Below are 27,372 nucleotides of genomic sequence, written 5' to 3'. Positions count from 1 at the left end.
CAATTGAAAAGGGAAAGAGTGATGTCGGTGGAAATAGGAAAAATGGAGTGCAGTACTAAAACAAAAAACACCCACAGTCACACTTATCACACGGACACGGCAAATCGCATACATAGTAAAAGAAAAAAGAATATTAATAATTATTATTATGTTGTTGTTGTACTACGATATACATGTCCAATCCGAATCTCAAAGCTTTCAAATTTCTCATTCACACAAAAAAACCCAACAAAGAAGCTCAAAGATCTCTTCGATTTAAACAAGACCATTAACACTTTTTTTATAGTACTACATACTTACTTAGTAATATAATCACAAAATAGAAAGAAAAAGAAAAAAGAAAAAAAAGACTTTGCTTTCTATGCCTTTTGACCGAAACGAGGACAAAGAATCACTTGGTTCACTCACAGGTTCTCAAAGCTTTAATCTTTTGTTTGTTTTTATTATGTTTTTTTTTTTAATGTTTTTTTTTTTTTTTTTTTGGTTTTTTGGGTGGGTTTGGATTCATACTATACAGTACAATACTTTTCGTGCTTTTGTTTCTGTGATCCTTGATTTGATTAAAAGGTGCTCTTTGATTGGCTCTAGGACGCACGCTTTGTTTTTTGTTTTTTAATTACTGGGTTGGTGCGCTTGATGTGAATAAAGGAGCTCTTGGAGCTTTCACAGAGCTGGGTTTGAGCTGGTGGATTGGAATTCTGTGAAGCTTAAGTTCACACTAAAGTTGACTTTGAAGGCTTCAATAGCAGTTTAAAGGGTATGTTTTTCCTTTAGCTATAATGCTGGGTATTCAATCTATTGCTGCTTATTTTTTACTTGGGTTTTTTGAGTTTTCACTATGAAGATATGTTTTTTTTTGGTGTTCTTGTTGTTTAAGTTCAGTGTTTTGGTTTTTGTTTGAAGCTTATGGAAGCTCTAAATTGAATCTTGAGTCAAAATTTTGATGTGGGTATCTTGAAATGTCAAAGTTAACGTTAGTTGTTGTGAAAATGAGCTTTGCTTAGATTATGGATATCTTGAGGTTTTTCTATGTCATAGCAGATTCCAAGTATAAATTTGTTTGATGGGTCTTGTTCAGTGGAAGGTGCAAGTTGGGTTTATATGTCAAGTTGGATGGAGTCTTTTAGCTGTAGGAAACTTGTGTAATGTTTGAAGGCTCAAGACTTAGTTGTGTTTGCAGTTAAATTCTGGAATTGGGATGGGCTGTGGGTGTTCCAAGTTCAAGTTCTCGGTGTGTTGTCTGCGTTCGGGACATGATGGACCAATGGTTGAGACCCACAGCATTGGTAAGTGGAAGTGTACATTTTTTGTTTAGTTACTTTTGTTGTGAGAGAGCAATTGCAGTGTGTGAGTTTGCTGTTTGTATGCAGAAAATGAGGAGAAGAGTGAAGTTGGTGATTTGCCCACATTTGATGAATACACAATAGATCAACTTAAAAATGCTACATCTGGGTTTGCGGTGGAGAATATAGTTTCTGAGCATGGTGAAAAGGCTCCAAATGTAGTTTACAAAGGGAAGCTTGAAAGTCAAATGCGTATTGCTGTCAAACGATTCAATAGATCAGCTTGGCCTGATGCCCGGCAATTTTTGGTACATAAATATGTTCCGATTGCCAAGGATTCTAATATCATGTTTGCTTGTTTCAAATTTTGCTGTCCTAATCCACTTACACATTCACAAATTTCACCATGTTCTTTGTTGGCTATTTTATTTACTCAGTACACAAGAGGTTAGCTAGAATGATCTTGACCACGTTTTATATAATGCTTTATCTAGTAATATGATGCATCAAGGTGTTTGTAATTTGTAGCTGCCTTTTTCCCTTTCTTTTAGGGGCTTGAAATACTTAATGAATTTGAAAATTCATGCCTAAGTGACTTAACTAATCCAGTTTAAACTTTAATTTGTTGGATGCATATTATGTAAGCACAATCTTGACAAATACTTGTATTTGATTGGATGTACAAATTGCCACTGATGTATTATTTTTCTTTTTCTTGCAATAATTTAGCTCTTTAACTTTGAGCTTTTACTACTTCAGGAAGAAGCTAGGGCTGTTGGTCAGCTTCGGAACCATAGACTGGTAAATTTACTTGGTTGTTGCTGTGACGGTGATGAGAGGTTACTTGTTGCAGAATATATGCCTAATGATACATTAGCAAAGCACTTATTTCATTGTAAGTTTGTAAGCTTATCCTTGGTGTTGTTGCATGAGCACTACTCTATATATAATTGTATGTTATCTATTAACTAAATCCACTCTCTAAGTTTAATCTTATAAAATGCAAAAAGCAGGTCCTTTAATGATTCCCTGCATGGACATGGCTTGCCTGAATTCTATAGAAATAATTAAATCAACTATAAATTAATAAATAATGCAACATGTATGTAGGTTAATGGCCCTAGAAGCTAAAGTGAAAGTAACGTCGAAGAAGTGCCCTCGAATAGATATTTCATCCTACCAAGCAACTACTCGCATATTAAGATAAATGACTGTTGTCTAGTTGTCTGCCATTGAACATATGTCCCTTGTAATATCTACATTCTGAGTTGGTCTAAGTGATTTGGCCAATAAACCATAGGCTTGATGATGGGTTGTAGAAATTAAATGGAAAGCCCTTTTTTTTGGGGGGGGTGGGGGGGGGGGGGGGAGGAAGGTTTTGGTGTTTTCCTATGACATTCCTGTAATTGTAAGACAGGCAGTTTCATAATTGTGACCTGTAACTTAAACGACATGTTACTGTAATAATCTTAACTATGTTTTGTATAAAAGAACTTAAGAGATAGGTAAATAGATCTTTCCTGGAGTATTTCCCCAAAAGTACTGTTTCACTAAAATAAGGGCAAATTACACTTTTTCACCATAATCTTTCACCCTGATTACACTTAACCCCCTGAACTATCAAGATGCATGGTTGACTGCCCAAAGTTATAACTTTGTTTCACTCTTGTCTATTTTGGTGTTAACTATGATGGAATTTAGTGTTGAAAGACCAATTTACCCTCTCTCCAAAACAGATGGCAAAGGGGTAAATTGGCCTTCATTGCTAAATTCTGTCAAACTTAATGGTAAAACAAATGGTAGGGGTTAAGTGTAACATATTCTAAATTGGGGGGTTGATCGTGCATTTCAATAGTTTAGGGGTTTAAGTGTAATTAGAGGGTGATAATGATAATTCAAGGTGGAAAACAGGAAAACTGTAATTTACCCCTAAAGTAAATTATGAAGCTTTTTTTTTTTTTTTTTCAGAGTGGTATGGTGAAATCTGATTATGCTTCTATGCTGTATGTGATTTTCTTTCTAGTTTGCTTTTGTTTCAGTTGGATCATCACAGGAGGTGAATTGTTTGGAACTTACTTTTAATATTTAATTGCATGACGCAGGGGAAGCACAACCTATGAAATGGGTGATGCGATTAAGGGTGGCTTTACATCTTGCACAAGCTTTAGAATATTGCACCAGCAAAGGACGAGCTCTGTATCATGATCTGAATGCTTATAGAGTTGTTTTTGATGATGTTAGCATCTTTTTATCTTATAACTCACAATCCCCCTTTTTTTTTTCAAAAAATTTTTAACCTGGGAATTGATTTGTCATTTTCATTATTTATATTATTTCTTAGGATGGCAACCCAAGACTTTCATGCTTTGGTTTGATGAAAAACAGTAGAGATGGGAAAAGTTACAGTACCAACCTGGCATTTACTCCTCCTGAGTATTTAAGGACAGGTACTTACCCTCCCAAACGAGATGCATGTAAATATGATGATATATTTTTTTTCTTTCATAGTTTAGCTTTATAAGATATCTGTAGCTTGATTATGAACCTGAGTTACCAACTTGATTGGGTTCTGAATTTCTATTTAAGTTATTAATAACACACACGCGCGCGCGCACACACACACACAAATGCACACAATCTGAGAGAGAGAGAGAGAGAGAGAGAGAGAGAGAGAGAGAGAGAGAGAGAGAGAGAGATGGGAAAAGTTACAGTACCAACCTGGCATTTACTCCTCCTGAGTATTTAAGGACAGGTACTTACCCTCCCAAACAAGACGTATGTAAACATGATTATTATTATTTTTTCATAGTGTAGCTTTATAGGATATCTATAGCTTGATTATAAACCTGTGTTACCAACTTGATGGGGTTTTGAATTTCTATTTAAGTTAATAATACACACACACAAACGCACACAAACTCAGAGGGAGAGAGAGGATGTACATTCATGCATACACAACTTTCCAATGGCCAAAGGTGAAGGCACTTGGTCTCTTCCTTTTGTTTTTCTTTATATGCAATTGGTACGTTATTCGTTGAATCCACTCCACTCTCTTTATATACTTTCATTCAATATTCTTGTAGATTTCATGATCATTATTTCTCAAGTTTATGTTAATTCATATGTCTCACCTGTTCTGTAGGAAGAGTTACACCTGAAAGTGTAATGTACAGCTTTGGCACCCTTTTGCTTGATCTTCTCAGTGGAAAACATATACCTCCAAGTCATGTAAGTCTTCTTTTGACATGTATGTTTTGGTAAAAAAAGTCAGCACATTATGATAGTTGTTTCTTGCGTACTTCTTTTATCAACATTCCATGTCATTTACTTTATGCTTGAGAGAGAGTGAGGCTCTCTACAAGAAAAAAAAATAGTACAGTTGGTAAGTTCTTGCAAATAGAGACTTCTTAAATTATACATGCCACATTGGGGATAATTTGTTAGAGATTTATCAAAGAAAAACTTTTTTTTTGGGTATTGTATAAGATTTTTAGTGCAAATCTTTTGGCACAAAAACTAGTTTTTGTGTGTATATTCTGAATAGCTGAATGGAATACATTTTTGATGACTGGAATGATATTTCAGCTGGTTGAAATCTAGATGATCTGAAGAAATGCCTTAACCCATCTTGTGTCTGAATCATTGCACTTGAGAATCTATCCAAAAAGTGAATTACATTATTAGACATTACGTCATTTCAATAGGAAAATTTTTTAAGGGGTTATGAATAATAAAATGCTGAAAAAAGGTGAGAACTTTTGAATTAGTCTTTCAATGAAAATATTTAAATCCGGGAATTGAGTTCCAAAACTGGGTGCAATAATGAGAAATATTGTATCTGGCTTTTGGAGGTTGATTTTTAGCTTGTTACCTCCAGATGGTTGCAAGTTTTTGGAAGTTGATATTTTATCACTGTGAGCTAGATCATCTGTTTCTTTTGCTGGAATTAAATCTTCTGATCGTAGATGCAGTGGCATATATATATATATATATTTTTTTTTTCTTCTTTTGATAGATAACGAAAAATTTTATTAATAAAAAAAGCCAATCCGAGTACATTGGGGATGTACTGTGGGGGTAAAAATCAAGAACCAAAATTACAATGATCAAGCAAAACAAGAACGGAAAAACAAGAAGAATGTGATAGAGCCACACTCCAATCAAGGAGAGTATGTAAGAAAAAAGACTTAATCTCTAGCAAAGACCGTTCGCATCCCTCAAAACATCTAGCATTCCTTTCACTCCAAATACACCACATTAAACAATGCGACACAAGTCTCCAAAAATCTATATTGCGATGTTGCCCGAATTTACTTTGCCAAGATTCAAACAACTCAATTATCTTAAGAGACATAAAGTGGCACATATATTATAAGCACAGACAAGCTTTTAATTTATAAATGAAAGGAAAAATAAAAATCCTACCAAACCATTTAGCAAAAATTGCAGTCTGTGTAAGTGTCTTCCTTTCTTTTAGGTATGCCTTTTTTGGGGGGGTGATTTTAAGATTTAGTGAAAGACTACTACAAGATTCTCTTGAGAGCTGTCCCTTTTTTTTTTTTAATATATATATATATATATAAATATAATTATTCTGTTTATTTTAACTAAAAAATGTTGTATGTGGGTGCACATGAGAAGCAAACTTAGATGGAAAGAAATTGGGAACTGTATAAATAATGAGTTATACTGGAGATATACACTGTTGAGAGTACACCATGGAACAGATGCATACTCTTTGTGAGCCCTAGTCAATAATCCAGGCATCAATTGCACCTGTTTTTGGTTTACATCTGTTTTGGATACTTACTAGATTACTTGACTTTGGCTGTCATGTCTAATAGGAGTGCTAATGAAGCACCATTATGTCCTTTACCTTGAAATTTGGAAAATACCTCTAGGGTGTGCTGATTTTTTGGTGGGTTACCCCCTTTTTTCTCTCTCCTTCACTTCCTACTTCTCTTTGACATTTTCTACACCTAGCAATTAATAACATTTCTTCCGTGAAAATGAGACTGGTGGTTCATGGAATGTTGTTTCTCCTATATGCTGCTTGGTGATCTCCTAAGAAGGTGGAGAGTATAAGAATTCCATTCTTCGGAACCTTTATGGTCATTCTCTGCTTTTCATTTGAGCATATAGTGCTGAATTTCATGTAATTGCACATCTAATGTTGCATAACGTTGCAGGCACTTGACCTAATACGAGACAGGAATATTCAGATGCTTACTGATTCTTGTTTGGAAGGCCAATTCTCAAATGACGAAGGGACAGAATTAGTACGTTTAGCTTCACGATGTTTACAGTATGAGCCCCGAGAGCGTCCAAATCCAAAGTCTTTAGTTGCTGCTTTGATTCCTCTTCAAAAGGACGTTGAGGTTGGTTGTCTTTTGTTTTTTAGAGGTTGCACATGTTGTTCAGAAATTGTTAACATTTCTAATTGCCTTTCTGTCAAATACTTAGCCTTTTAAAGCCTGTTTTGGACCCCTTAAGAACTTAGAAAATTTGAAAATGCAGCCATTTGGATAAAAAGGCTTTCTGATTAGGCTTAGGGGCATTAATCAATTTGTCTTGCCGTCTGCTTGTGGAGTGTATGTTAAATGGTTATTCAGTTTTTTGGGAGGTCTCTAATCAGATCGCAGAGGAGCTTCGCATCTCTCTTTCTCTCTTCCCATTTATTTTTTGTTGAAAGTTAATGATACTTTTTCATTAAGTTGAATGAACTTTTTACTTATCAAAAAGAAATTAAGTTGAATGAACTTTTTGATTTTTTTTGCAGGTCCCTTCTCATGTATTGATGGGTATAGCACATGGTGAAGCTTTGCCTCTAACTCCACTTGTTGAGGCTTGCTTAAGAATGGATTTGACTGCCATACATGAGATCTTAGAAAAGATTGGATATAAAGACGATGAGGGTGCTGCAACTGAGGTTTGTTTCTTGTTAATCAGACTTAAAAGGATTGCTCAACGATCTGTATGAATCATTTGGGCTTTTCCATAATCAGCATTACAAATTTTTGTTCTTGGGCTTGTGTTAATACTGGGCAAAATCTATTACCATCTGATTCAGATGTTTCTCTCTACTATATCATTTTTTTTTACAACTTATGATCCTAATACAAAATTTTTGGCTTTAGGCTTTATCTTTCTTATTTGACCATCCATTTTTTGGTCACTCAATCACAATCTTCTTGTTACAATATTACCAGAGAGGGTGGTCAAGTTGGGACTGAATAGTCACATCATTAAATGGCAGATAATCAATAGTGAGCTATGTATATAGGTTCTTTGCTTTGTTCCCTTGTATGATTGTTTTTATGGCAAGTGCATGCTTGATTAGTTGCAACTTACAAATTGAGCATTAGTCCATGTGCATTTGTTTGTTGAATCTAACCAATCATACATTCTCTGTCAACCACTTATAGATGTTGTAACTTGTAAGTAAAACTCTGTTGAATTTCTCTACACATTCTGCAGCTGCATTGTGCTTCTTACATGCATATCATTGTAAACTTTTATTTTGCCACCCTGTTTTGCTTGGTTAGTCTATGATCTGCTTATTATTATTGTTATTATTTTTCTTTCTGATGCAGCTCTCATTCCAAATGTGGACCAACCAGATGCAGGAAACATTGAACTCAAAGAAAAAGGGTGATGTTGCTTTCCGGCATAAAGATCTCAGAGCTGCAATTGAGTGCTACACCCAGGTCAAAATGATTAATCGCCATTTTTTTTTAGGGATTAATTGCCATTTTGAATTACTTAGGATTCCTAGTAGATGTCTACAATTGGCAATCTTATTTCTTGCATATCAAAATTGTATCAGTGTATCCTTAGGGTGAACAATATCAATTTTTTTTTGTTCTTTGTGAATTACCAAAAACAGAAGCAGACAAAGAATAAAAAGAGTAACTTCCAACGTCTCTTATCTTTTGAACAGTAGAAGAAAAAAGATTATTGTGTCAAAAAAAAAAAATTTGAGAATACACTGTTTGAATGGAAATCATAATGTTGGGTCTCTTTTTATTTTAGTGCTGATATGTTTTCTGGGCCAATCTGAAGTTTTACCCCTAAAATGTTTGACAGATTATATGATGCTTAACCAAAGAGGCCTCTGCAATTCTCGGCATAATCATGGGAGAATTTCCGGCATTTTAGCTGACAGTTTGTTTATTTAATTTGCAGTTCATTGATGTTGGAACCATGGTTTCCCCCACAGTTTTTGCACGCCGTAGCCTATGTTTTCTTATGAGCGATATGCCACAGGAAGCCCTTAATGATGCAGCACAAGCACAAGTAATAACCCCTATCTGGCATATTGCTTTCTATTTACAAGCTGCTGCTCTTTTTGCTCTGGGAAGGGAGAATGAAGCACAAGTAGCTCTCAAAGAGGGTTCTGTACTTGAAAATAAAAGGCATGCAGCTTCTTGACATTTATGAAGGCTGCATTTGTTTCTGTTGAATTGCTCTTTTCCTGAAGATGAGCATCATAGAACAGACACATGCATCTCACTTTCTGGACAAAATGATCAAAGGTTTTAACACCCTGAAGCAGATATTAAAGTCAAAATGGAGAAATGGTGCCAATCAAATTCTGTGCATGTCTGGTTCATTGTTGTCATCTCGAAGCATTCTTTTGCAACATTATTGGATCGATTGGTTTAGTGAGTTTGCTGGGGGTAGAGGGGATACCTCCCTCATTATGTAATCACAAGCCTGCCTCATATGCTCTTTACTGATTTTTCAAATACAACAATCATGGGCAATAATTGAGATGCTATGGAATGATTTATATGTTTGTAAAGGATCCAACTTTTATTTTTAAGTTGAAATCAAAGGGTGAATAGAAGATCTTGGCATGCTTGTAATTTATGTACAGTGCAGTTGGTTATGGCTGCTCATGTTGACTGATAATTCTGTTTTTGTATTCTATTACTTGTTTCTTTTTAATAAAATTTATTGCTTTATGGTGAAGTTGATGTTTAGATTAATCATTTTGTTTTGCATTTTGGTCATGTAGATCGAAGAAGTTTGTGTACCTTATTAGTAGGCTACCTAGTTCTTCGTTGAATAAAAAGGGTAGAGGGGGTAGACCAGTCGGGGTAAGAAACCATAGTCGGGATTTGCATGTGCACGTTAGTTCTTAAGTTCTCTTTCTATCTATGCCTTTTTCTAATTAACTTTTATGGTTAGAAACAAATAAAAAACAAATTGAAGCATGTCAAATAACAAGTCATTGAAAATTTTGATATATATACTAAACTCGTACTCCCAGTTACATAATTATTTTTTCCCCATTTGTCTCTTCACAATTACATAACTTATGATACTCACAAATTCACAGCATGAATAAACAGAAGCTCATCTCACCAAGCATGAGCCCTTATTCACAACCAAATAGTCATAAACGCAAACATGCTCAAACAAAACACATTCCTGTGCAGGTCATTACTCATGAGAATACCCAAAAGAACAAAAAAAACACATGCCCCTTAATTCTCCACTCCCTCTTCATCATACTCCTCTTCACCCTCCTCCTCCGCAGCAGCTGCATCTTGGTATTGCTGATATTCCGACACCAAATCATTCATATTACTTTCAGCCTCTGTGAATTCCATCTCATCCATTCCTTCCCCAGTGTACCAATGCAAAAATGCCTTTCTCCTAAACATGACCGTGAATTGCTCAGAAACACGCCTAAACATTTCTTGAATGGATGTGGAATTCCCCATGAATGTGGAAGACATTGATAACCCAGTTGGTGGAATGTCACAAACACTTGATTTAACATTATTAGGAATCCACTCAACAAAGTAGGAGGAGTTCTTGTTTTGTACATTTATCATTTGTTCATCAACTTCCTTAGTGCTCATTTTGCCGCGGAACATAGCTGAGGCAGTTAGGTACCTTCCGTGGCGTGGATCAGCGGCACACATCATGTTTTTGGCATCCCACATTTGCTGAGTAAGCTCAGGGATGGTTAGTGCACGGTATTGTTGGGAGCCACGGGCGGTTAAGGGTGCAAAACCAACCATAAAGAAGTGGAGACGTGGGAAGGGGATCAAATTCACGGCCAGTTTGCGTAGATCAGAGTTGAGTTGGCCAGGGAAGCGGAGGCAACATGTTACTCCACTCATGGTTGTTGAAATCAAATGGTTGAGATCACCAACTATGGCACAAATATGCAAATAGTAGAGAAATATTATTAGGGAAGTACTAAGGTTTCATAGACATGCACATATTAGAGGACCAACAGTAACGCACATCATTTTTCTAATCATTGAGGGCATGCTTTGATGCTTCATGACAATTGAGAGGCATTATTGGTTTCCACGTAGCCTTAAAGGTAAAACTTAATAAATTTATTCAGATGTTGTACTTTAGATTTTCTGATTGAATTCAATCATGTAGTTACATTGACCAATGAACTACATGGTTGAATTTAATTATTATTAAAAGATAATATTATTTCTATTATATTGGTTAATAAAGCTATGTAGTTGATTTCAACTAGAGAACCCAAGTTATAAATATCTATAAATCTGTAAAGTTTTGCTCATTGTCCATTGCCCTTTTATTATAGGTGAGAGTAAGAAACAAGTTCTCTAAACCCTCATTTCATGGGGATGATTTTGTAAGCAAAATGACATATATTTAAATAAAATGATTAAATTTTACGCTGATTGTTAACCTATTGCAACCCTTCTCCTTTTTTCGGACTTAGAATGACTGAACAAAATATATGACACTAAATATTGACATAGATGGAGTTAAAATGGCATATATACTATTCTATTTTTAGCAATGCAATTATTCGAAGAACTTCAAATGCCCCTAAATATTCATAAGGCTACACATTATAGAGTGCATAAAAATGTGCATGGGAATAGTAAGTTTCAACTTACAGCTTGGATTTGTGAGCTTGAGGGTTCGGAAACAAATATCATAAAGCGCTTCATTGTCAAGTACCATGCACTCATCAGCATTTTCAACTAGCTGGTGCACAGAGAGGGTGGCATTGTAAGGCTCAACTACAGTGTCAGAAACCTTAGGGGAAGGGAACACTGAAAAAGTTAACATCATCCTATCAGGGTATTCTTCCCTGATCTTTGATATCAGTAGTGTCCCCATCCCAGACCCGGTCCCACCACCCAGTGAATGGCAAATCTGGAAACCTATCACATACACACACACATACACACACAAACACAATCCATGAAAATTTTAGAATTTCTAAGTCTATATCTTTGTCAAGGCTGGCTCAACAAGATTTGAAAGGTGATGACTTTAAGTGAAATATTGTGTATTTATACTTCAATTATTTAAAGTTTTTTATGGGAAGATTGATAGATTTTGTTTTGGGTAAATGATGAAAGACTTTTCTAAATAGGATAGAGAGAAAAATACATATAAATTTCTTAATTATTTTTAGCTAGAAAATATCTTTTTCAAAATAAAAAGTATATAGGTATGATTTAGATCTTATTTTAGGTTGTTATATAGGTATAGCATTATAGTTTAGGAGAACGATTAGGGAGCCTTTTTATTTTTTTATTTTTGAAGGCCTCAGCAATTGCCTAAATTGCCAAGGGCTTGAGTCAGCACTGATCTTTATAAGTTAGTACTTAGTACATCTAATATTTTGGACCTAAATGTGGCATTTGTGCATGGGGAAAAAATGTTACATGTTTGTTTGTATGACACAGTCCAATACCACTAGGTTGGATGTATCATGTATGTTAAATTTGTGCTCTTGCATCTAACAAAAAGTGTATCATCAAAATGTGCTTATATATATTGACCTATAAATGAAGAAATGACAACATGCAATACCTTGTAAGCAATCACAATTCTCAGCCTCTTTACGAACAACATCAAGAACAGAATCGATCAATTCAGCTCCCTCAGTATAATGCCCTTTAGCCCAATTATTTCCAGCCCCATTTTGACCAAAAACAAAATTATCAGGCCTAAATAATCTCCCATATGGACCAGTACGCAAGCTATCCATGGTCCCTGGCTCAAGGTCCATTAACACAGCTCTAGGTACATAGCGACCACCACTTGCTTCGTTGTAGTAAACATTCACTCTTTCAATTTGAAGGTGGGAATCACCAACATATCTTCCTGTGGCATCAATGCCATGTTCATCACACATAACCTCCCAGAATTTGCCACCAATTTGGTTGCCACATTGCCCAGCTTGTATGTGCAGAATTTCTCTCATTTTTTTTTTCTTTTAAAATATGAATAAGTGAACTTATATGAAATGATCAAGATTTTTGAATAGCAAGCCAAAGAAGTAGAGAGAAATATATAGAGAACTTAAGAGTAGGTGAATAAGTGAGGAGGAAATGAATGATGGTGGCCTTTTGTAGGTGCTAGAGAGATAGAATTTGAAGGTGGAGACCATGATATTTACCTGTCTTTCTCACAAAGAAAATATAAATATTTTTTAAAAATAATAGTAGTATAAGGTTTCAATTAATAATTTCATGTGAGTTTGTTTGGAGGATGCCATGTCAAACTCCAACAAGAGGTGTGAGCTGTATATGGAAGGTGACAACAAGATGCTTGCTATTCCCTATGGCCTTATTCCAGCTGAAAATTACCAACCCATCCTCTTAATTGATTTCCCATCTGTCATTGGGTTTTCCATATATGCTTAATGCCTAACTTATTCATGGATTTGCTTATCCACAATGATTAGACATCATATTAACTTTTTAATCAAGTGAGGAAGAACCCATTTAAAAAGCTTTAGTTGAAGTTAATTTGCAGACCGACAACACTTCAATCAATATCATCCACTTGATTGATGTTGCTCCGATTGGTGGGATGTTTTCAACAATGCATACAAATATGACCTCAAAAAAATTGGATCTATTAAGCATTCCCATCCACTTATTATGCAAAAGCCAAAAAATTAAAAAAAAATAATTTAAGAAAACCACTTTATCGATTTTACATAACCAATTTTATAATGTACCGTACATTCTATTCTTTATTTTACAATACCTCACATTAAAATAGTCTTTTATTTTACTGTGGGAGAGAGGAGAATTAAAAACATTTACACAATGCTATGTATAATTGTATATTTACATAACCGCTGTAGCAAGTCATAAAAATTTATGCAAGATGTTTTTTTTTTTTTTTTTTAATAGCATAACGTACTTTGCATTTTGATGGGTTATACATTACCCCAATGGGAATGCTTAGATGCTGGTTTGATCCTTTCTTTTTCAAAAAATTATTATGCTTTTTCCTATTGTGGATATGGTGAACAACCTACGAAAAAAAAGATATGACGACCGAATGACCAGTTACCACAATTACAAATCTTAATTTTATAGGGAAACAACAACGTAAGGGGTCTCTTTCTAGGCTCTAGCACCAGTATGAAGGCAAATTATGATTCAGAAATCTGTTGGCATTTATAACACTTGTAATTTAAGATATAAATAAATTTTATACCAAACTATTGCTGAATCAAATTTGACTTCATGATCATGAACTAGAACATTAAACAATGTTCATATGCTAAGTAATTATATATCTGATTCTAAACCCTTTGCACTTGCTATAGGAATAGCATACAAATGTTCATATTTGAACAGAAACGAAACTAAGGAAAATGCTAGTCAGTATCAATTTTCTACAAAAAAGTTTACAAATTGACATGCAATAATGTGATTGGTGTCACATCAATTGGTAAGGTTTACATAATAGAATTTGTAGTACTCACATAGCATCACTCTAAAACTAAAGCTTAATCCCGTGAAGATCATCAACAGAACATTTAGTAATAAACATTAAGAGGGGTGAACTTAGTCAATCAAGTGGATTTAGATAAAGTACTATAATATAGCACAAAAGTCATTATAAGATTCTATATGTGATTTAGGGATCAAATTAGGTACGTCTTTGTAATATCTAATAATGTGAGGACCAGGTGAGAAAAAGAGGTATGAAGCCTCAATTATGTGAGGCATGAGAGTTCCCTGACAATCCGCCTCCAAAAATGACTTGTTTCAGACCCTCTTTCCAACACTTTACAAGGACCAGTTGGCTACTTGTGTTGGAATCCAATGTTGCACTCCAATACAAGTAACATAGAAATAGGAAGATAAGAACCATGTCAACTAATCTATACATCCAAAAAAAACAAAAAAGATGAAGAATATTATAAAAACATCTGACTACCTTTTCTTCTTCTTTCATTATTATTATTTTTCCACTGTATACCTAACTAATTATCATTCTTAAATAAACAGTAGCTAAGTGATAGAGAACTTGCTGTTAGAGTAGTGTTTTCAAGTGGACACTCAAGAATGGTATGATAACAAATGCTAGGTAGGCTGTCCATATCTACATTATCACCAAATTATGCTTGGGGGATGTTTCCTCCATAGCAACATCATACCTATCACTCCAGTAAGATGAATTTGACACAGCCCTTGTTCATTATGAGCTCCTAGAATTTAATACAGCACCTTTATGGTAAGTGGTACTATAAAGGAGATCATGGTCTATGACTTACTTTTAACCCACAAGAAGAGAGATTTGAGAGCTTCTCCTAATTGTGTAGCATAATGTCATTCTTTAATTTCACAACAAAGCGCAAGACCACACATAATTTGGTAGTTTGATACACATAGGTATTGACCTTTTCATTGTTTCTTAATTCATTCATTTTTCTGATATATGAGGAAATTAAGAAAAAAAAGAAGGATGTATTTTCATCTTTCAAATACAACCCTGTAACATATGGTTGTAAAAGAATTACAGGGAATCATTGGCAGGAACAGGAAGCACATGGCACATGTTGGCAGCCACATGGCTTATTGACAGCCAAGACAAGCAATGAGAATTAAGAGGTCAATAATACAAGCATAAACCTAAAGAGTTGGATACAACAAATTTGTGGTACTTGGATTAGTCACCAAAATTTACAGAAACTGGAGTGTGCAAAGAGTGATATCTCACTTAATTCACCCACCAATCACAACTTGCCACCGCAGCAAGTTGTTAAAAATGTGTAAAGTAGGTTGGGTACATAGATTTATTCTTGTTGGAAATTTGCTGCCAAGGACCAGACCTAGGGGCCCATTGCCACGAGGTTAATTGTATGGAACCTATGTTGCTATTCTTGCAAATTTTTGCGGCCACTCCCAAGGAATTCCTCCTTATAATTACCCGGTATGTGTGGAACGGGAGGACTACACACATCCAAGGGAATAATCAGTTGCTCAGAAAGCTTTGGACACCCATGTTAGCAAAAAGATCAACAGAGTATATAGGTTAATCATATCTATTAAGTTAGCAAGAGAGGCACATGACCTGTCTTTGAAGGAAGACCAAAAATAAATGTGTTACAAGTACTTGTATCATATCAAATATCGATACTTGTTATCAATCATACAACATAATTCAGTTAATGTTTTGGAAGTTCAAATTCATTTATCTGAGCTAACATGTTCTCAACAACTTGTAATAATTTATGAGAGAGTGACCAGAGTTTGATCTGGTTATATTCAATGAGAATTACATAAGAAGCCTCCTGTCAAGGATTTACATCACAATTTATTCCTCTAGGATGCTAAATCTACAATTATAAACCAAAACCAGCTTGAAAAAGAAAGGATTACACCCAAAAAATCAAGGTTCATACAAAATGAACACAGTAAAGTGCCACAAGAATTTGATTCACCTCAATACAGTAGCTCCTCAAAAACAGGATCGACAGATTGTTCCCACTTCCCGTTATACAGCTCCAAAAGTTTTTCAGCTGGTGTCACACCTGCCACAAGAATATCATCCATCATTGACACCAGATCAAAATAGACCACAAGGGCAATAACTGACTGCCTCTGAAAAAGTAGTGTTGGATTCTGATGTCTTTGCAAGGAAAATCTCCCAAATCATGTTTATATTCCCAAGACTGAACACTTGGAAGATCTAAAAACATTTCTTGTATTCAAGGACAAAAGAAAATGAATGGAATTTAGAACTCCAAACTTTTACATGCTTCTAATGTTTTTGCACTCTTTAGTACATATAAGAAACCCAAAATATCATCTGAAGTCATATTCATAGATAAAGCAAACTGTAGTAGATACTGAGCTACAAAGCATTTGTATACTCATGTGATAGCAATAAGAACACAGGCACGATACTCTGTGTATGAACAGCACACAGATAACTTCATATATATACCTATATACATACATACCGAAAAATAAGTGAATTAACAAAAAGATAATATGAAGTCTTCATGAAGATTTGTAACCCAAAAACTTAAGATCTTGTTAAAGTAGCAAATGCCAGTTCCAGAGAAAAAGAATAAATAAAAGAGAGAGGCCTAAATCAGTACCTGTTCTAACCACTTCAGCCACCTCATTTAGGAAACCTGATTCCTTGAAGCCTCTCCTTTCCAAGCCATCCTGCAGCAGAAGAATACATCCTTACATCAACAAAATCTAATAAAAGCAGCAAGAACCGCAATAATGCAACATACCTTTGCCAACTGTACAACATCTTCAGCAACATGCCTCAGCAATCCATCCCTAAAAGGTGTCTTTAGACCAGTCTTTGGAACCTACTGAATATATTTGAAATTAGATTGCCATCTTGATTACTGTAGAAAGATGTAATTGGCATTTATTTTCATAGAAACAGAAGAATAGACTAGGATGCAAGTGATTACATATATTAAAATTATAGACAATTTAATTTTTCTATAAACATTAAAACTTTGAACAGGAAACAATAGCTAGTTCCGTAACCCTAAACGGCTGCACCAAACAACAACCGTGGGTCCACCTCTACGAACATTATCAAGTATAAAACTCATGAGTCACAAGAAGAGGAAGAGGGGGAGAAGGGAGCATGGGAGGAGAAAATCTGAGACACCTGTCAGAAATATTATTCAAAACTTGAAAAGATCTTTTACTAACACGCCTCAGCCAGACTGAGAAGCCACAAAAGGGTGCCTTTTTGAATTAGCCTGGCTCTATGCATAATATTCCAATTCTGATAGTCTTTCTTTGAATTACATTTCCAAGAGAAGCAACATGAAGCATATAACAAGCATAAGTACCAGAAAATTTGCAACCCAATCCCAATACACTGGAAGTGTCAACCACTCCACATTGCGTATCTCTTCCAAACAAACCAGTAACTTATTATATCCAGCACAAGGCTTGTTTAATGCAAGTCAGAATGTATGCATGAAAGGTAATAAAGTATGCCTCTTGCAATAGAGTATCAAGCCCCTTTAATTATGATTAATTTAATATTGAGAGAACACATAGACATTTGTTGTATAGAAAGTTATTACTACCTTATTCCTTAGCATCTGTCTTTCTTCTGCGGTCCAATCAGCTGTTATGTCTAGAACTTTTTGTAGTGAAACCTCATCATATAATATACCTACCTGACATTTGATAGAAAATCTCAATAAGCTGATATCGTTGCAATGAAGCAGTTTGTAACATGATCTAAACAAGTTACAGCAGCACATAAACTACATCTGAGGTGACATTGCAAGGAACTGCATAAGGGTAAAAGAAGGATAATTGAAACAATGACATGTACAAAGGAAGCTATTATGCACACGTACAGATTACAGACAAGCTAATTATGTTTAAACAGTCAAAGAGGTCAGCTACCCAAAATGCAGGCAAAGCACATAACCTCCTCCAAGGTCCTCCATCAGCACCCCTCATCTCCAAGTATCTCTTCAGTCTGACCTGAATAAAGAAAGTAAGATATGGCATACATTAAGTGATCAAAGCTGAAAAACGTGCAAATCCAGAACTTTAATACGAGATGCAAGTATCAACCTCGGGAAAAATTGTTGTCAAATGGTTCTCCCAATCATTTAGTGTTGGCAATTCACCTGGAATACATGGAAGCTTTCCAGCCAGAAAGTCCTACACAAAGTAACACAACCAATATATTTCTAGAATAAATGAATGGCTTTAAATCAAACTTAACAGTCAAGAAAAAAAATATATTGAGTAGGAAGAGCATGGCCACAGAAAGTCTTAAGTTACAAGATTTAAGGATAGATGGAAACCCTGAAAGTCATTCCAGTACAGTCAATATATTTCTTTTTCCGGTAAACAAAATACATTGGGACATCAAGAGCATAATCAACATACTGCTCAAACCTGCATTAAAGAAAAGAAAAGAAAAAAGGTCATATAAAACTAACTCAATGCAGTAACAGGTAGTGCCAGACTTAGAAAACAAAAAAAAAACAAAAAAAAATTGGCTATCATTCAACAAGAAAAAATTTCTCTTCACAAAGCAGGATATGAAATCCAAAAAACATTCCCCCGGTGCTCTCAACATATATGATATATGTGTTTTTGTGTGTATAAGATATAATATAATATAGTAATTTCCTGAACCAGTTAGGCGGTTAAGCCCTCTACATCATTCAAATGGACTCTTGGCCTAGTGGTATGAGATAGGCACTCCAAAATTTTCAATCAGAGGAAATCAGGACTTCTGAACTGCTTGGTTGTAAATTACAGTGGTCAGATCAGCACTCCCCAAAGGCATGGTTTTAAGGGATTTGGCTTCTCCTATGGTTTGCATGCAAGGGGGAAAAATGGACAATGCTAACTCTACATAAGCACAAATGTGTGTCGAATTTAAGTCTCACCTTAAGCCAGATTTTCTGCTGAAATGAAGTTTCACTTAGAACTTAGTTTTTTTTTATCATAATAACAGTCCCAAGTAAAATGCCAAAAGAGATGATGCAATAGCCCAGTAAAAATCCAAAAAGTCAGTGAACAGATGCAGAAATCAAGATACAATCAGAAGTTACATGCATGTGTATATGAACATGCATCCCAGCATAGCTCAATTCCTTACACAGCAGCAATCAAAAAGGTAAAAAGAGCATTAAGTCAAATCAACAGTCCAACTATACAGTCGGTCTAAAAGAATGGGGTTCATTAGTAGGCTTTCTCCACAATAACAAGCAAGATTTCAAATCATTTCTGTTTGAATTGCTGATGGGTAATAAAGGCGAAAATATTCTAGTATAATTATGACTTTTGAGTCAACTCAGCAGAGCAGTAGTCAATTATGACAATTGTTCATTACAAACAAGCACAGAGATATTGGCATAGGCAGAAGTACTCTCATAGTATGTCTTTTCAAAGATGCTGGAAACTGGATGTGCATGATTCATGTTAACTAATGTCCAATACAAGAAAAAGTTCAAAAGAAGCTCAGAAAGAGAATGTTAGTCTGCCATTTTATTTATAAGTAAAATAGTTTTTATTAGAGAGGCCAATGAGTTCTAGCTCGACTGCCGCCTCCTCCCTTAAGGGTTAGGTTGATGGTGAGGTCATGGGTTCAAGATCCATTGGGTGCATGCACAACTTACCAATCTAAAATAAATGAATAAATATATGTATGTGTCTGCGTGTGTATATATATATATAATTAGAGAAAAAAAGAGGGGAAACTCACCCAAAGGAGTCATCAAAAACAAAAGGAAGCATGCCAGTGCGATTATTATCAGTATCAGTCCATATTTGGCTATTCAGATAAGAAAAAAGATTGACCAAAAAAAAAAAAAAAACCAAATTAATACAGAAGCCTGGAGGAAGCAAATAGTAGATATGAAAGGCATCAACTATAAGAGAACTGTTGGAAACCTCCTCATACTGAGATAACCATTTGGCTTTCCCTCAGTGAAAGGTGAATTTGCAAATAGAGCTGTTGCAATCTGTTTCATCAGTAAAACTAGTAAGTAGACATAAAATTAGACGATTTTCCACCAAAAACAGAAAGGACAATAGTTTTTTTCTCACAGGCTGCAAAGCAAGACCAGCACGAAATTTCCTGATCATGTCATCTTCAGAACTGAAGTCCAAATTAACCTAAAAAATATCAACATTAATATGCATCAATTTCTCATTAAAAAAGAGGGGAAGAGTTTGAATTAGAGGCCAATAGCCTCTAGGCCAAGTGGCACATCCACCCTCCATTAGTGTAGAGTGGTGGGCAAGTAGGGGGGTTCAAATCCCCTCATGTCTTTACCTAGCCAAATAAAATAATTAGAAGGTTTCCTTTTCATCTCAATTTATGGAACCGTGCTAGTCTTCAATTGTGTGCTTTAGAATGACCTGATTGCTAACATGGTACCATTAATCTCACCTGTACAGTGCATGTCCTAAACATCATATCAAGTCCAAGTGTTCCAACTTTGGGCATGTAATTCCTCATAATCTCATATCTTCCCTGAACCAAAACATTCTGTCAGTATGCAATTAATTTAAGTGCCCAAAGTGCAAAAAAGAATTATAGAACCATGAAACTTCGCATTATAAAATGGCCAATCACTGGACAGGAACTAACAAAGAGAAGTTTGTTGATATATCTGTTAACTATAAATTCGGTCAGGGACTCTGAGTATCAGTCAAATGCTCTGATATTCTGTAGAAGCTAACAAGATCATTTCTTGAATTTTCTTTCCCCCTTATATTTAACTATACAATATATAAAAATGCCACTCTAGATATCAAAGCTTCGATTGAAACAAGCTTTTAAAAAGTAAAATATATTGACTCAGGTTGACACCACACGATATGAATACTATGGCTAACAATCACCCCCCCCCCCTTTTTTCTCCTCCTCCAACCAAAAAAGAAGATATAAAACACTATTAACAAATTAAATGGACCAAATTTTATGATCATTCTTATTCTTCATTGCAAATAACTTTAAACTATAGCCACATGCTAAAGACAGATCACAGTCCTATTTCTACTAATTCAGTCCAAGAGGCAACTTTCAACAACTGCAGCCTTTTTTTTTTTTTAATCAAATTCTTGAATCTGTACTTTTCAATCCAAATGAAATGGTTGGAAAGAGGATTAAAAATACCTTGGGCATTACAGGTATGTCTTTAACTCCCCACTTAGGCTGGAAACCAATTCCTAGAAATCCGATTCCCATTTCCTCTGCAACAGCTTTTACCTATTAAAATGTAGCATTTGAAGACAAATGATAAGTTCAAAAGCATACAATAGACACTTTTCATGAATCCGAAAAAATAAGGCAAAAGGCCACTAAGTTCAAATTTAATCATGCACTATACAAGGTTATGATGCCAAAGACAATGAAAAACAATGATGCTGATGACAAAGATAATGAAAGAATGCTACAATAAAAGATATTTAATTTGAACATGCAGCATCCAAAGTCTTAGAAATTGTACTCATAACTTCAATTTAAGATCAGTTCAGAAGTATCTCTAGTTGATAACATATAGCATAAGGGAACACTATACAAAACAGATTCAGAATTAAAGACTATATCCTTTTTTTCATAAGCAACAAATTTCATTAAAGAATTAAACACCATATCTAATCTTACATAATAATATATTGATTGCCAGTTTATCACAGACTCAATATAGACCACATTACAGTTCTCCACCCCCTTTTTTTTTTAACAAAAAGAATAATGGCATTCACAGGCCCTGACACAAAAAGACACGTGTCTTGACAAAAGAAATGAAATCTTAATTGGCTAGAGGACAGACCACAAAAAAAACTGGAAGTGGTGAACAGCTGCCAGGAGAAGACCTTACCAAAATAATTAATATACTCAACACTGGAAGCATTTCCTCATTGTCCTCAATAGATAAAATAACATTTTTTTTTTAATACAGCAAAAAGCACAGATTCTTAGTTTGTGAGATATATATATTTCAACTGTTCAAAAAAAAAAAAAAAAAAACAATTACGTCGATTTAGTTGCCCTTTTTGATGTCTGATAATTGTTTCCACCATATAAACAAAAATCAAATAGGTTGCTTTCGTGGCTAGTCAAAAAGCACTTCTAAGATAGCATGTGCATTGACTACATAAAGGAATGATACTTAGAGAGCAAGTACCGGAGAAACAGAACAAGAAGAGCATGAACGGAGTTTATCAAGTGGTGTAAGTTATGCTTTTGCTGATACATTTTTTTAATTATATTGTTGGAGAAATAAAGAGGTAGGACCTTAGTGCATTGGCAAGTGTCCCACTCCCCCAAGCAATATGTATCAGGTTCAAGTCCATGAATCAACCTTTCCAAAATTGGTATAAGGCTGCCACTTCTCCCATACCTCGCAAAAGTGGGAGCCTTGTGTGGGGTGTGACCTTTTAAAATATATATATATATATATATATATCATTGAAGACAATAGTACATATATAGTATACAAGTTGGAAACTCAGATTCATTCCTAAGATTTAGAGATTCAATTAACTCCACTAGTTCAAGAAAGGTTTTTAATTTTATAGGTAAATAGGGGGAGGGGGGTTGATGGGGTTTGAACCCTAGTGCCCAGGCACCACAAGAAGTGCTGAAACAACTGGGGTATCCCTAAACCCCAAGAAAGATAAAGAGTTCATAGAAGCCATCCAAACAAAAAGTACTCTCAAAAACTGGAATTTGAGCTTCACCACTGATATCTCATGGCTCTAAAAAAAATGCAAGCATGCACCACATAACACACAAAGGAATCGAGTTAACCATGGAAGCAAAACATGAGAAGTGAAAACTAGAATTTCATCAATTACTATAGTAATTCAAGAGGTTATTTTGTATAATAATATCAATTTGAATAAAAGAAGCTATATTGAGATCAAAGAAAAAGAAGATGGCGATAATGATGACCACTAGACTTCAAATTGAACAGAAATTTTTACTTGAAAACCTGCCACAACCTGTTCTTGCTTATGACAAGGTATATTGTTCACCAACCTGATAAAGGTGTGAATTAACCTCGGCACAAGTTTGATGCAAAGTTTCAAGAGGTGCACCGCTAAGCTCAAACTGACCCCCAGGCTCCAGTGATATGCTTTGCTTCCCCTGGCCCACAAAAAAATTAAATTGTATTATTATTATTTTTTTGGTTTTGGAGAAATGCAACAACAAATGAAAATTTTTTTGCTAGTTTCTTTACAAGAATTGATTTTGAGAAAACAACATTTGAAACTGTCCCTTCTCTAAAATAACTCTCAAGAATTACTGTTCACAACTTCACATGGATAAAATAGACAACATAAGCAAAGTTCAAATATGATACCTAAACAAGATAAGTATTTTACCTGTTTGAGTCCTATAATTTTGTCACCTTCCATTACTTTCTCCCAATCAAATCTTTCAGCAATCCCATTCAGCAACTCTGCTATTTGTTCATACTTCATTGGACGTAGAGTTCCAAACTCAAAACCAAACTTCTCATGTTCTGTTCCTATTCTGCGATGACCATATGATTATGTTAACAAACTCGAAGCATTGACATAAGAAATGGCTCTTGAAGAAGGAAATAATAAGATTTTCTAACCAAAGAAATTCTGAACCAAATATAATAAAAACAATTTAGCACATTGAATTCAAGAAAGTTTAACTGAAAATAAGTAGCACATAATTCACATTAGGACATTTTAGATTAAAATATTCTTCTTCAATATTGCATGAAGAAAAGCATAAAAACTTTCAGAACAGATCAGATGATTCCAATTGATTGTATGGTTTTTAACATAATATAAGGAATTGCCAATTGATTCAATAAAGTTTAAAATAATCAATTCCACAGCTCACAAGAATAATCACATGATCATCTGTCCAAGGCCCAAAGGGAGTTAAACGGTCCCAAAAAGGCTGCAATAAATGGATAACTGAATCCATAATCAATCAAATAATGTTCCAATGAGCACTAGCTTGAACCACACCTCCTCCCCTTGTAAGAGCAAAGCATGCAGGAGGAGGAGAGGAAGGGGGGGGGGGGGGGTGTTGGTTGTGGGTTCAAGAGACTCAGGTGTGTGTGTGTGTGTGTAAGCACACACCAAAAAACAATATCCATGTTATATGATGAACTAGTTTCAGAAACATAGTGCATTGCAAAAAAAGAAACAGTTCAAGATATTATTTTATCTGTTGGAGTAGGACAGATAGCAAAAAACAACATTCTGATTAAAGTATAATGTAGAATCAGTAATTTTACCTCCAATTTGTCTTGGGCTTGCAACCAGAGGCAAGGTAATCTATGAGATCCTGTCTCGTCAATGGCTCTGTAGCAAGTACAGCATCATCAGTCGGAGGGCTTGCTGCAACAATCACTCGATGACCTCGTTTGCAACCAACTCCAGGACCATCTACATGCAACATTTGTGCCTTCTTGGCAGAATTACATGATAATGACAAGAAACCAGCACAGAGTTCCTTCATTTTTGATGCCTCCATATTGTTTGTCATGCTAAATCCCGCATGGTTCCCAGCTTTACATCTTATTATTTCAGTGCGGATGCAATATGATGGACCTGCCTGGGAAACGAGTGCCATTGCGTGCCCCTTACAACACACATTCACAGCTTCTCAATTACAACTTAAAATGCCAAAACTAGCCACCATCCACCATAAAACTTAAATGATTATAATTATATAAAACTAACAAAATTTTATTATAGTAATTGGGGCAATAATAAACTGCCACTGGCCCAAAAAGTAAAAATACCAGACAATTCTATGACACAACTCAATCAAGAACGTTTGAGTATCTAGGAAAATATCATGTAAATTGACTTGTTCCATTGTGTTTTTCATGTATTGAAACAAAATATCCTGTCAATACTGGTACCATCATAAGGCATGATCACATGGAATCAATTTTGAAGAAAGGCTTCAGTTTTAAGTTCTAATTATCCTTTGTGATGATGGTTCCCAAGAATTGCAATAGGGTATATTCACAAAGTTATATAAAGCACAATTTGGCCATTTGAAAATTCATAGTACATCCTAAAAAATCCTCACTCTATTCACATAATCCATTACTTATCAGAAAACAACTTCACAAAACCCATAAAGCCTCTTACACTAACATCCCATTCATACCAATTTAAATTATAGCATATAGCTCTTGCACTTTAAAGGTGGTAAATTTAGAGTTTTGATTCTCTACTTCATTATTCTTTTCAATTTCTCTCATAGCATATAGCTCTTACATAACCTCATATTTGAATCAAACCTATTGTTTCCAATCAAACACTGAACCGCCCTCATATTTCCTTTTAAAAAAAAGGTGACAAATTTGCCTGATAGAATTGCCCTAAGTCAAATTTCAATGATTTTATAACCCTACAAAAAATACTTGAAAGCCACAAAAACCCAGATCAATTTCTATTCATCTTATGCACTAATCACCAAAAAAAACTGAAAGCAGAATCAATATCACATCAAAGTTTTCAGAGTCAAAAAAAATTCCAACTCAACAAATTATATATATACAATTACCCAGAAGTTAGCATGCTAATAATGATTACTCAAAAACCTTACACATAAATCAAACAAACATGACTAACATACAAAAAAACAGAAAAGACTTCCACTTACTAAAACAAATGAAAATGAATCTAGGATGAGCTAGTTTGTACAGCACATAAGGAGGGTTACCCTTCAAGTATGAGACTTTATCAGAATTGAAAAGATACCTGAGGCCTCTGATATGCTGACTGGGGTTTGATTGTTCTGGGTTTTTTTTTTTTTTTGGTTGTTGCTGTTGTTGTTTTCACTGAGAGAGAGAGAGAGTCAGTCTACGAATGAATGCAAAAGTTTCAGCTTTCATCGTGGCTGAAAAGGGAAAAAAAGGTTTTTTGTGGGGACTGGAAGGAAATTGAGAATTGGATAGTGCGGCATCACATTACCTTTTTGGTGCTCCACTTGTCTAGTATGCTGACACGTCATCACTCTAAAGTTTTTTTTTTTTTTTTTCTTTTTTTTAGAAACTCAAAAAAAAAATTTAAATAAAAGAACTTGTGAGTGTTGATAAAGTATAAAAAATAAAAAATAAAAAAAATTCTTGAATACAAACTATTTTATAACATTTTTACGACCGATTGTTACGGCTAGTTTCTCAGTGGTTTTCATCTAGGCCAACCATTAAGATTGGTTTTCATTTAGACTCATCATTGACATCATTTTTTCATTTACCAATAACCACTCACAACATCAATGGTTAGTAAAAATTTTTATAAAAAAATTTGTTTCTCTAACATTACTCTTTTTTATTTATACCATTTATATTTTCTTTCTCATTTTAAGAACAAAAATAGAGTTGGATTTTTTTTTTTTTTTTAGTATTTGCCTTTTGAGTTTAATTTTTGAGAAGAATATTGGCATGTTATTATTTAGGGTACTGGTAAATGAGCTCAAATCTTCTGTCCCACTTTTTCTGCTCTACTCTATACTCCACCAATAAAAACTTACCATATGTTCACTTAGTTAATTAAATACTATCATTATTGACTTATTAATACTACTGTTATTAATTAATAGTAGTATTTAATTAATTAGGTAAACACATGGTAAGTTTTTATTGGTGGAGTATAGAGTGGAGTAGGAAAAGTGGGACAAAAGATTTAGAAACCTGGTAAATTAGCAATTGCAACACTCTCAACATATGGTGGCATAGATTTCAACTAAACTAATAAAGAAAAAAACAATCTTACTGTCCTAGTTAAAGCATATAATACTGTATTGCCTTACTTAATAATCTCCTAATTAAGGCATGTAATATTGAATTGTCTTACTTAATAATATGAGAGAAAAATTAACTTTGAAAATAGCTTACAAGGGAAAAATTTTCGTTAACTAAGTGCTTAAAACCTGAGTTTAACATGCTACTGTTACAAAGAGTATTGAGTCTATTGACAACCAGTTCATAATCATCCTAAAAAATTACAGGTTTGAAACCAATTTCCTGGGCAAACTTTATCGAATCAAATTGATTATTTTAATAATTACTAATATTAACTAGCATTATTCATCTATAATCAGTCTATATGGTCTATAACTAATATAAGGAAACCAATTTTAATATATATTTTTAATTGAATTTAAATTTCATTCTATATAGAAAGTTAAACCACCCATTAAAATCTTGATACATTGTATTTTATTCAAATAGTAGACTATATAATTTCATGTACAAATACAGACATAATCAATTCCATATACAACTCTACTCATCATTATTCTAAACTTTTCTATTGAATTAAAATTTTAT

General features: G+C 34.5%; 3 protein-coding genes across 9 annotated transcripts; 1 reads left to right on the top strand and 2 right to left on the bottom strand.

The window, feature by feature from the left end:
- The first annotated feature begins 27 nt into the window (after nucleotides 1-27).
- On the top strand, nucleotides 28-9,257 carry LOC115971188 (serine/threonine-protein kinase BSK7-like). Of its 5 annotated transcripts, none has more exons than XM_031090938.1 (13): nucleotides 28-410; nucleotides 589-757; nucleotides 1,181-1,286; nucleotides 1,371-1,591; nucleotides 2,043-2,178; nucleotides 3,386-3,519; nucleotides 3,625-3,673; nucleotides 3,979-4,035; nucleotides 4,426-4,511; nucleotides 6,473-6,661; nucleotides 7,063-7,212; nucleotides 7,904-7,990; nucleotides 8,469-9,257. In XM_031090938.1, the coding sequence occupies exons 3-13, from the start codon at nucleotides 1,199-1,201 to the stop codon at nucleotides 8,712-8,714; spliced, it is 1,443 nt and encodes a 480-aa protein (XP_030946798.1). In that variant the 5' UTR covers nucleotides 28-410; nucleotides 589-757; nucleotides 1,181-1,198; the 3' UTR covers nucleotides 8,715-9,257. The 5 variants fall into 5 exon arrangements, with proteins under 5 accessions (XP_030946798.1, XP_030946795.1, XP_030946794.1 ...); XM_031090935.1 differs by having other exon boundaries at nucleotides 7,877-7,990; nucleotides 8,469-9,027; XM_031090934.1 differs by lacking the exon at nucleotides 3,979-4,035 and having other exon boundaries at nucleotides 3,625-3,730; nucleotides 7,877-7,990.
- Nucleotides 9,258-9,516: 259 nt separating this feature from the next.
- Nucleotides 9,517-12,682, bottom strand: LOC115971286 (tubulin beta chain-like). Its single transcript, XM_031091110.1, has 3 exons — nucleotides 12,117-12,682; nucleotides 11,189-11,458; nucleotides 9,517-10,452 (listed from the first exon to the last, which is right to left on the bottom strand). The coding sequence occupies exons 1-3, from the start codon at nucleotides 12,508-12,510 to the stop codon at nucleotides 9,776-9,778; spliced, it is 1,341 nt and encodes a 446-aa protein (XP_030946970.1). The 5' UTR covers nucleotides 12,511-12,682; the 3' UTR covers nucleotides 9,517-9,775.
- A 2,968-nt stretch (nucleotides 12,683-15,650) lies between these two features.
- On the bottom strand, nucleotides 15,651-25,972 carry LOC115971319 (glutamate--cysteine ligase, chloroplastic-like). Of its 3 annotated transcripts, none has more exons than XM_031091173.1 (16): nucleotides 25,799-25,968; nucleotides 24,316-24,662; nucleotides 23,417-23,567; nucleotides 23,070-23,177; nucleotides 21,198-21,290; nucleotides 20,469-20,552; nucleotides 20,123-20,191; nucleotides 19,967-20,037; nucleotides 19,779-19,847; nucleotides 18,367-18,460; nucleotides 18,131-18,220; nucleotides 17,957-18,037; nucleotides 17,629-17,721; nucleotides 16,804-16,884; nucleotides 16,660-16,729; nucleotides 15,651-16,086 (listed from the first exon to the last, which is right to left on the bottom strand). In XM_031091173.1, exons 2-16 carry the CDS (start codon nucleotides 24,651-24,653, stop codon nucleotides 15,998-16,000), a joined length of 1,581 nt encoding a protein of 526 aa, XP_030947033.1. In that variant the 5' UTR covers nucleotides 24,654-24,662; nucleotides 25,799-25,968; the 3' UTR covers nucleotides 15,651-15,997. The 3 variants fall into 3 exon arrangements, with proteins under 3 accessions (XP_030947033.1, XP_030947034.1, XP_030947035.1); XM_031091174.1 differs by lacking the exon at nucleotides 25,799-25,968 and adding an exon at nucleotides 25,701-25,792 and having other exon boundaries at nucleotides 15,716-16,086; XM_031091175.1 differs by lacking the exons at nucleotides 15,651-16,086; nucleotides 16,660-16,729; nucleotides 16,804-16,884; nucleotides 17,629-17,721 and adding an exon at nucleotides 17,733-17,838 and having other exon boundaries at nucleotides 25,799-25,972.
- Between the last annotated feature and the right edge of the window lie 1,400 nt (nucleotides 25,973-27,372).

The sequence above is a fragment of the Quercus lobata genome, chromosome 12 (assembly GCF_001633185.2).
Source record: "Quercus lobata isolate SW786 chromosome 12, ValleyOak3.0 Primary Assembly, whole genome shotgun sequence".
Lineage (NCBI taxonomy): Eukaryota > Viridiplantae > Streptophyta > Magnoliopsida > Fagales > Fagaceae > Quercus > Quercus lobata.
Note: the sequence above shows the minus strand (reverse complement) of the source record. Positions and strands in the feature narration are given on the sequence as shown.

Excerpts from the sequence above, each read along its gene's own strand:
- LOC115971188 (XM_031090934.1), top strand. The coding sequence starts at position 1,199 with ATGGGCTGTGGGTGTTCCAAGTTCAAGTTCTCGGTGTGTTGTCTGCGT. Across the intron at positions 2,179-3,385 it reads AGCAAAGCACTTATTTCATT|GGGAAGCACAACCTATGAAA; the intron begins GTAAGTTTGTAA and ends TGCATGACGCAG. Across the intron at positions 7,991-8,468 it reads CAATTGAGTGCTACACCCAG|TTCATTGATGTTGGAACCAT; the intron begins GTCAAAATGATT and ends TTTAATTTGCAG.
- LOC115971286 (XM_031091110.1), bottom strand. The coding sequence starts at position 12,510 with ATGAGAGAAATTCTGCACATACAAGCTGGGCAATGTGGCAACCAAATT. Across the intron at positions 11,459-12,116 it reads GAATTGTGATTGCTTACAAG|GTTTCCAGATTTGCCATTCA; the intron begins GTATTGCATGTT and ends TGTATGTGATAG. Across the intron at positions 10,453-11,188 it reads CAAGCTCACAAATCCAAGCT|TTGGTGATCTCAACCATTTG; the intron begins GTAAGTTGAAAC and ends TTTGTGCCATAG.
- LOC115971319 (XM_031091173.1), bottom strand. The coding sequence starts at position 24,653 with ATGGCACTCGTTTCCCAGGCAGGTCCATCATATTGCATCCGCACTGAA. Across the intron at positions 19,848-19,966 it reads GGTTATCTCAGTATGAGGAG|CCAAATATGGACTGATACTG; the intron begins GTTTCCAACAGT and ends TTATCTGAATAG. Across the intron at positions 16,087-16,659 it reads GGCTGAAGTGGTTAGAACAG|GTGTGACACCAGCTGAAAAA; the intron begins GTACTGATTTAG and ends TTCTTGTGGCAG.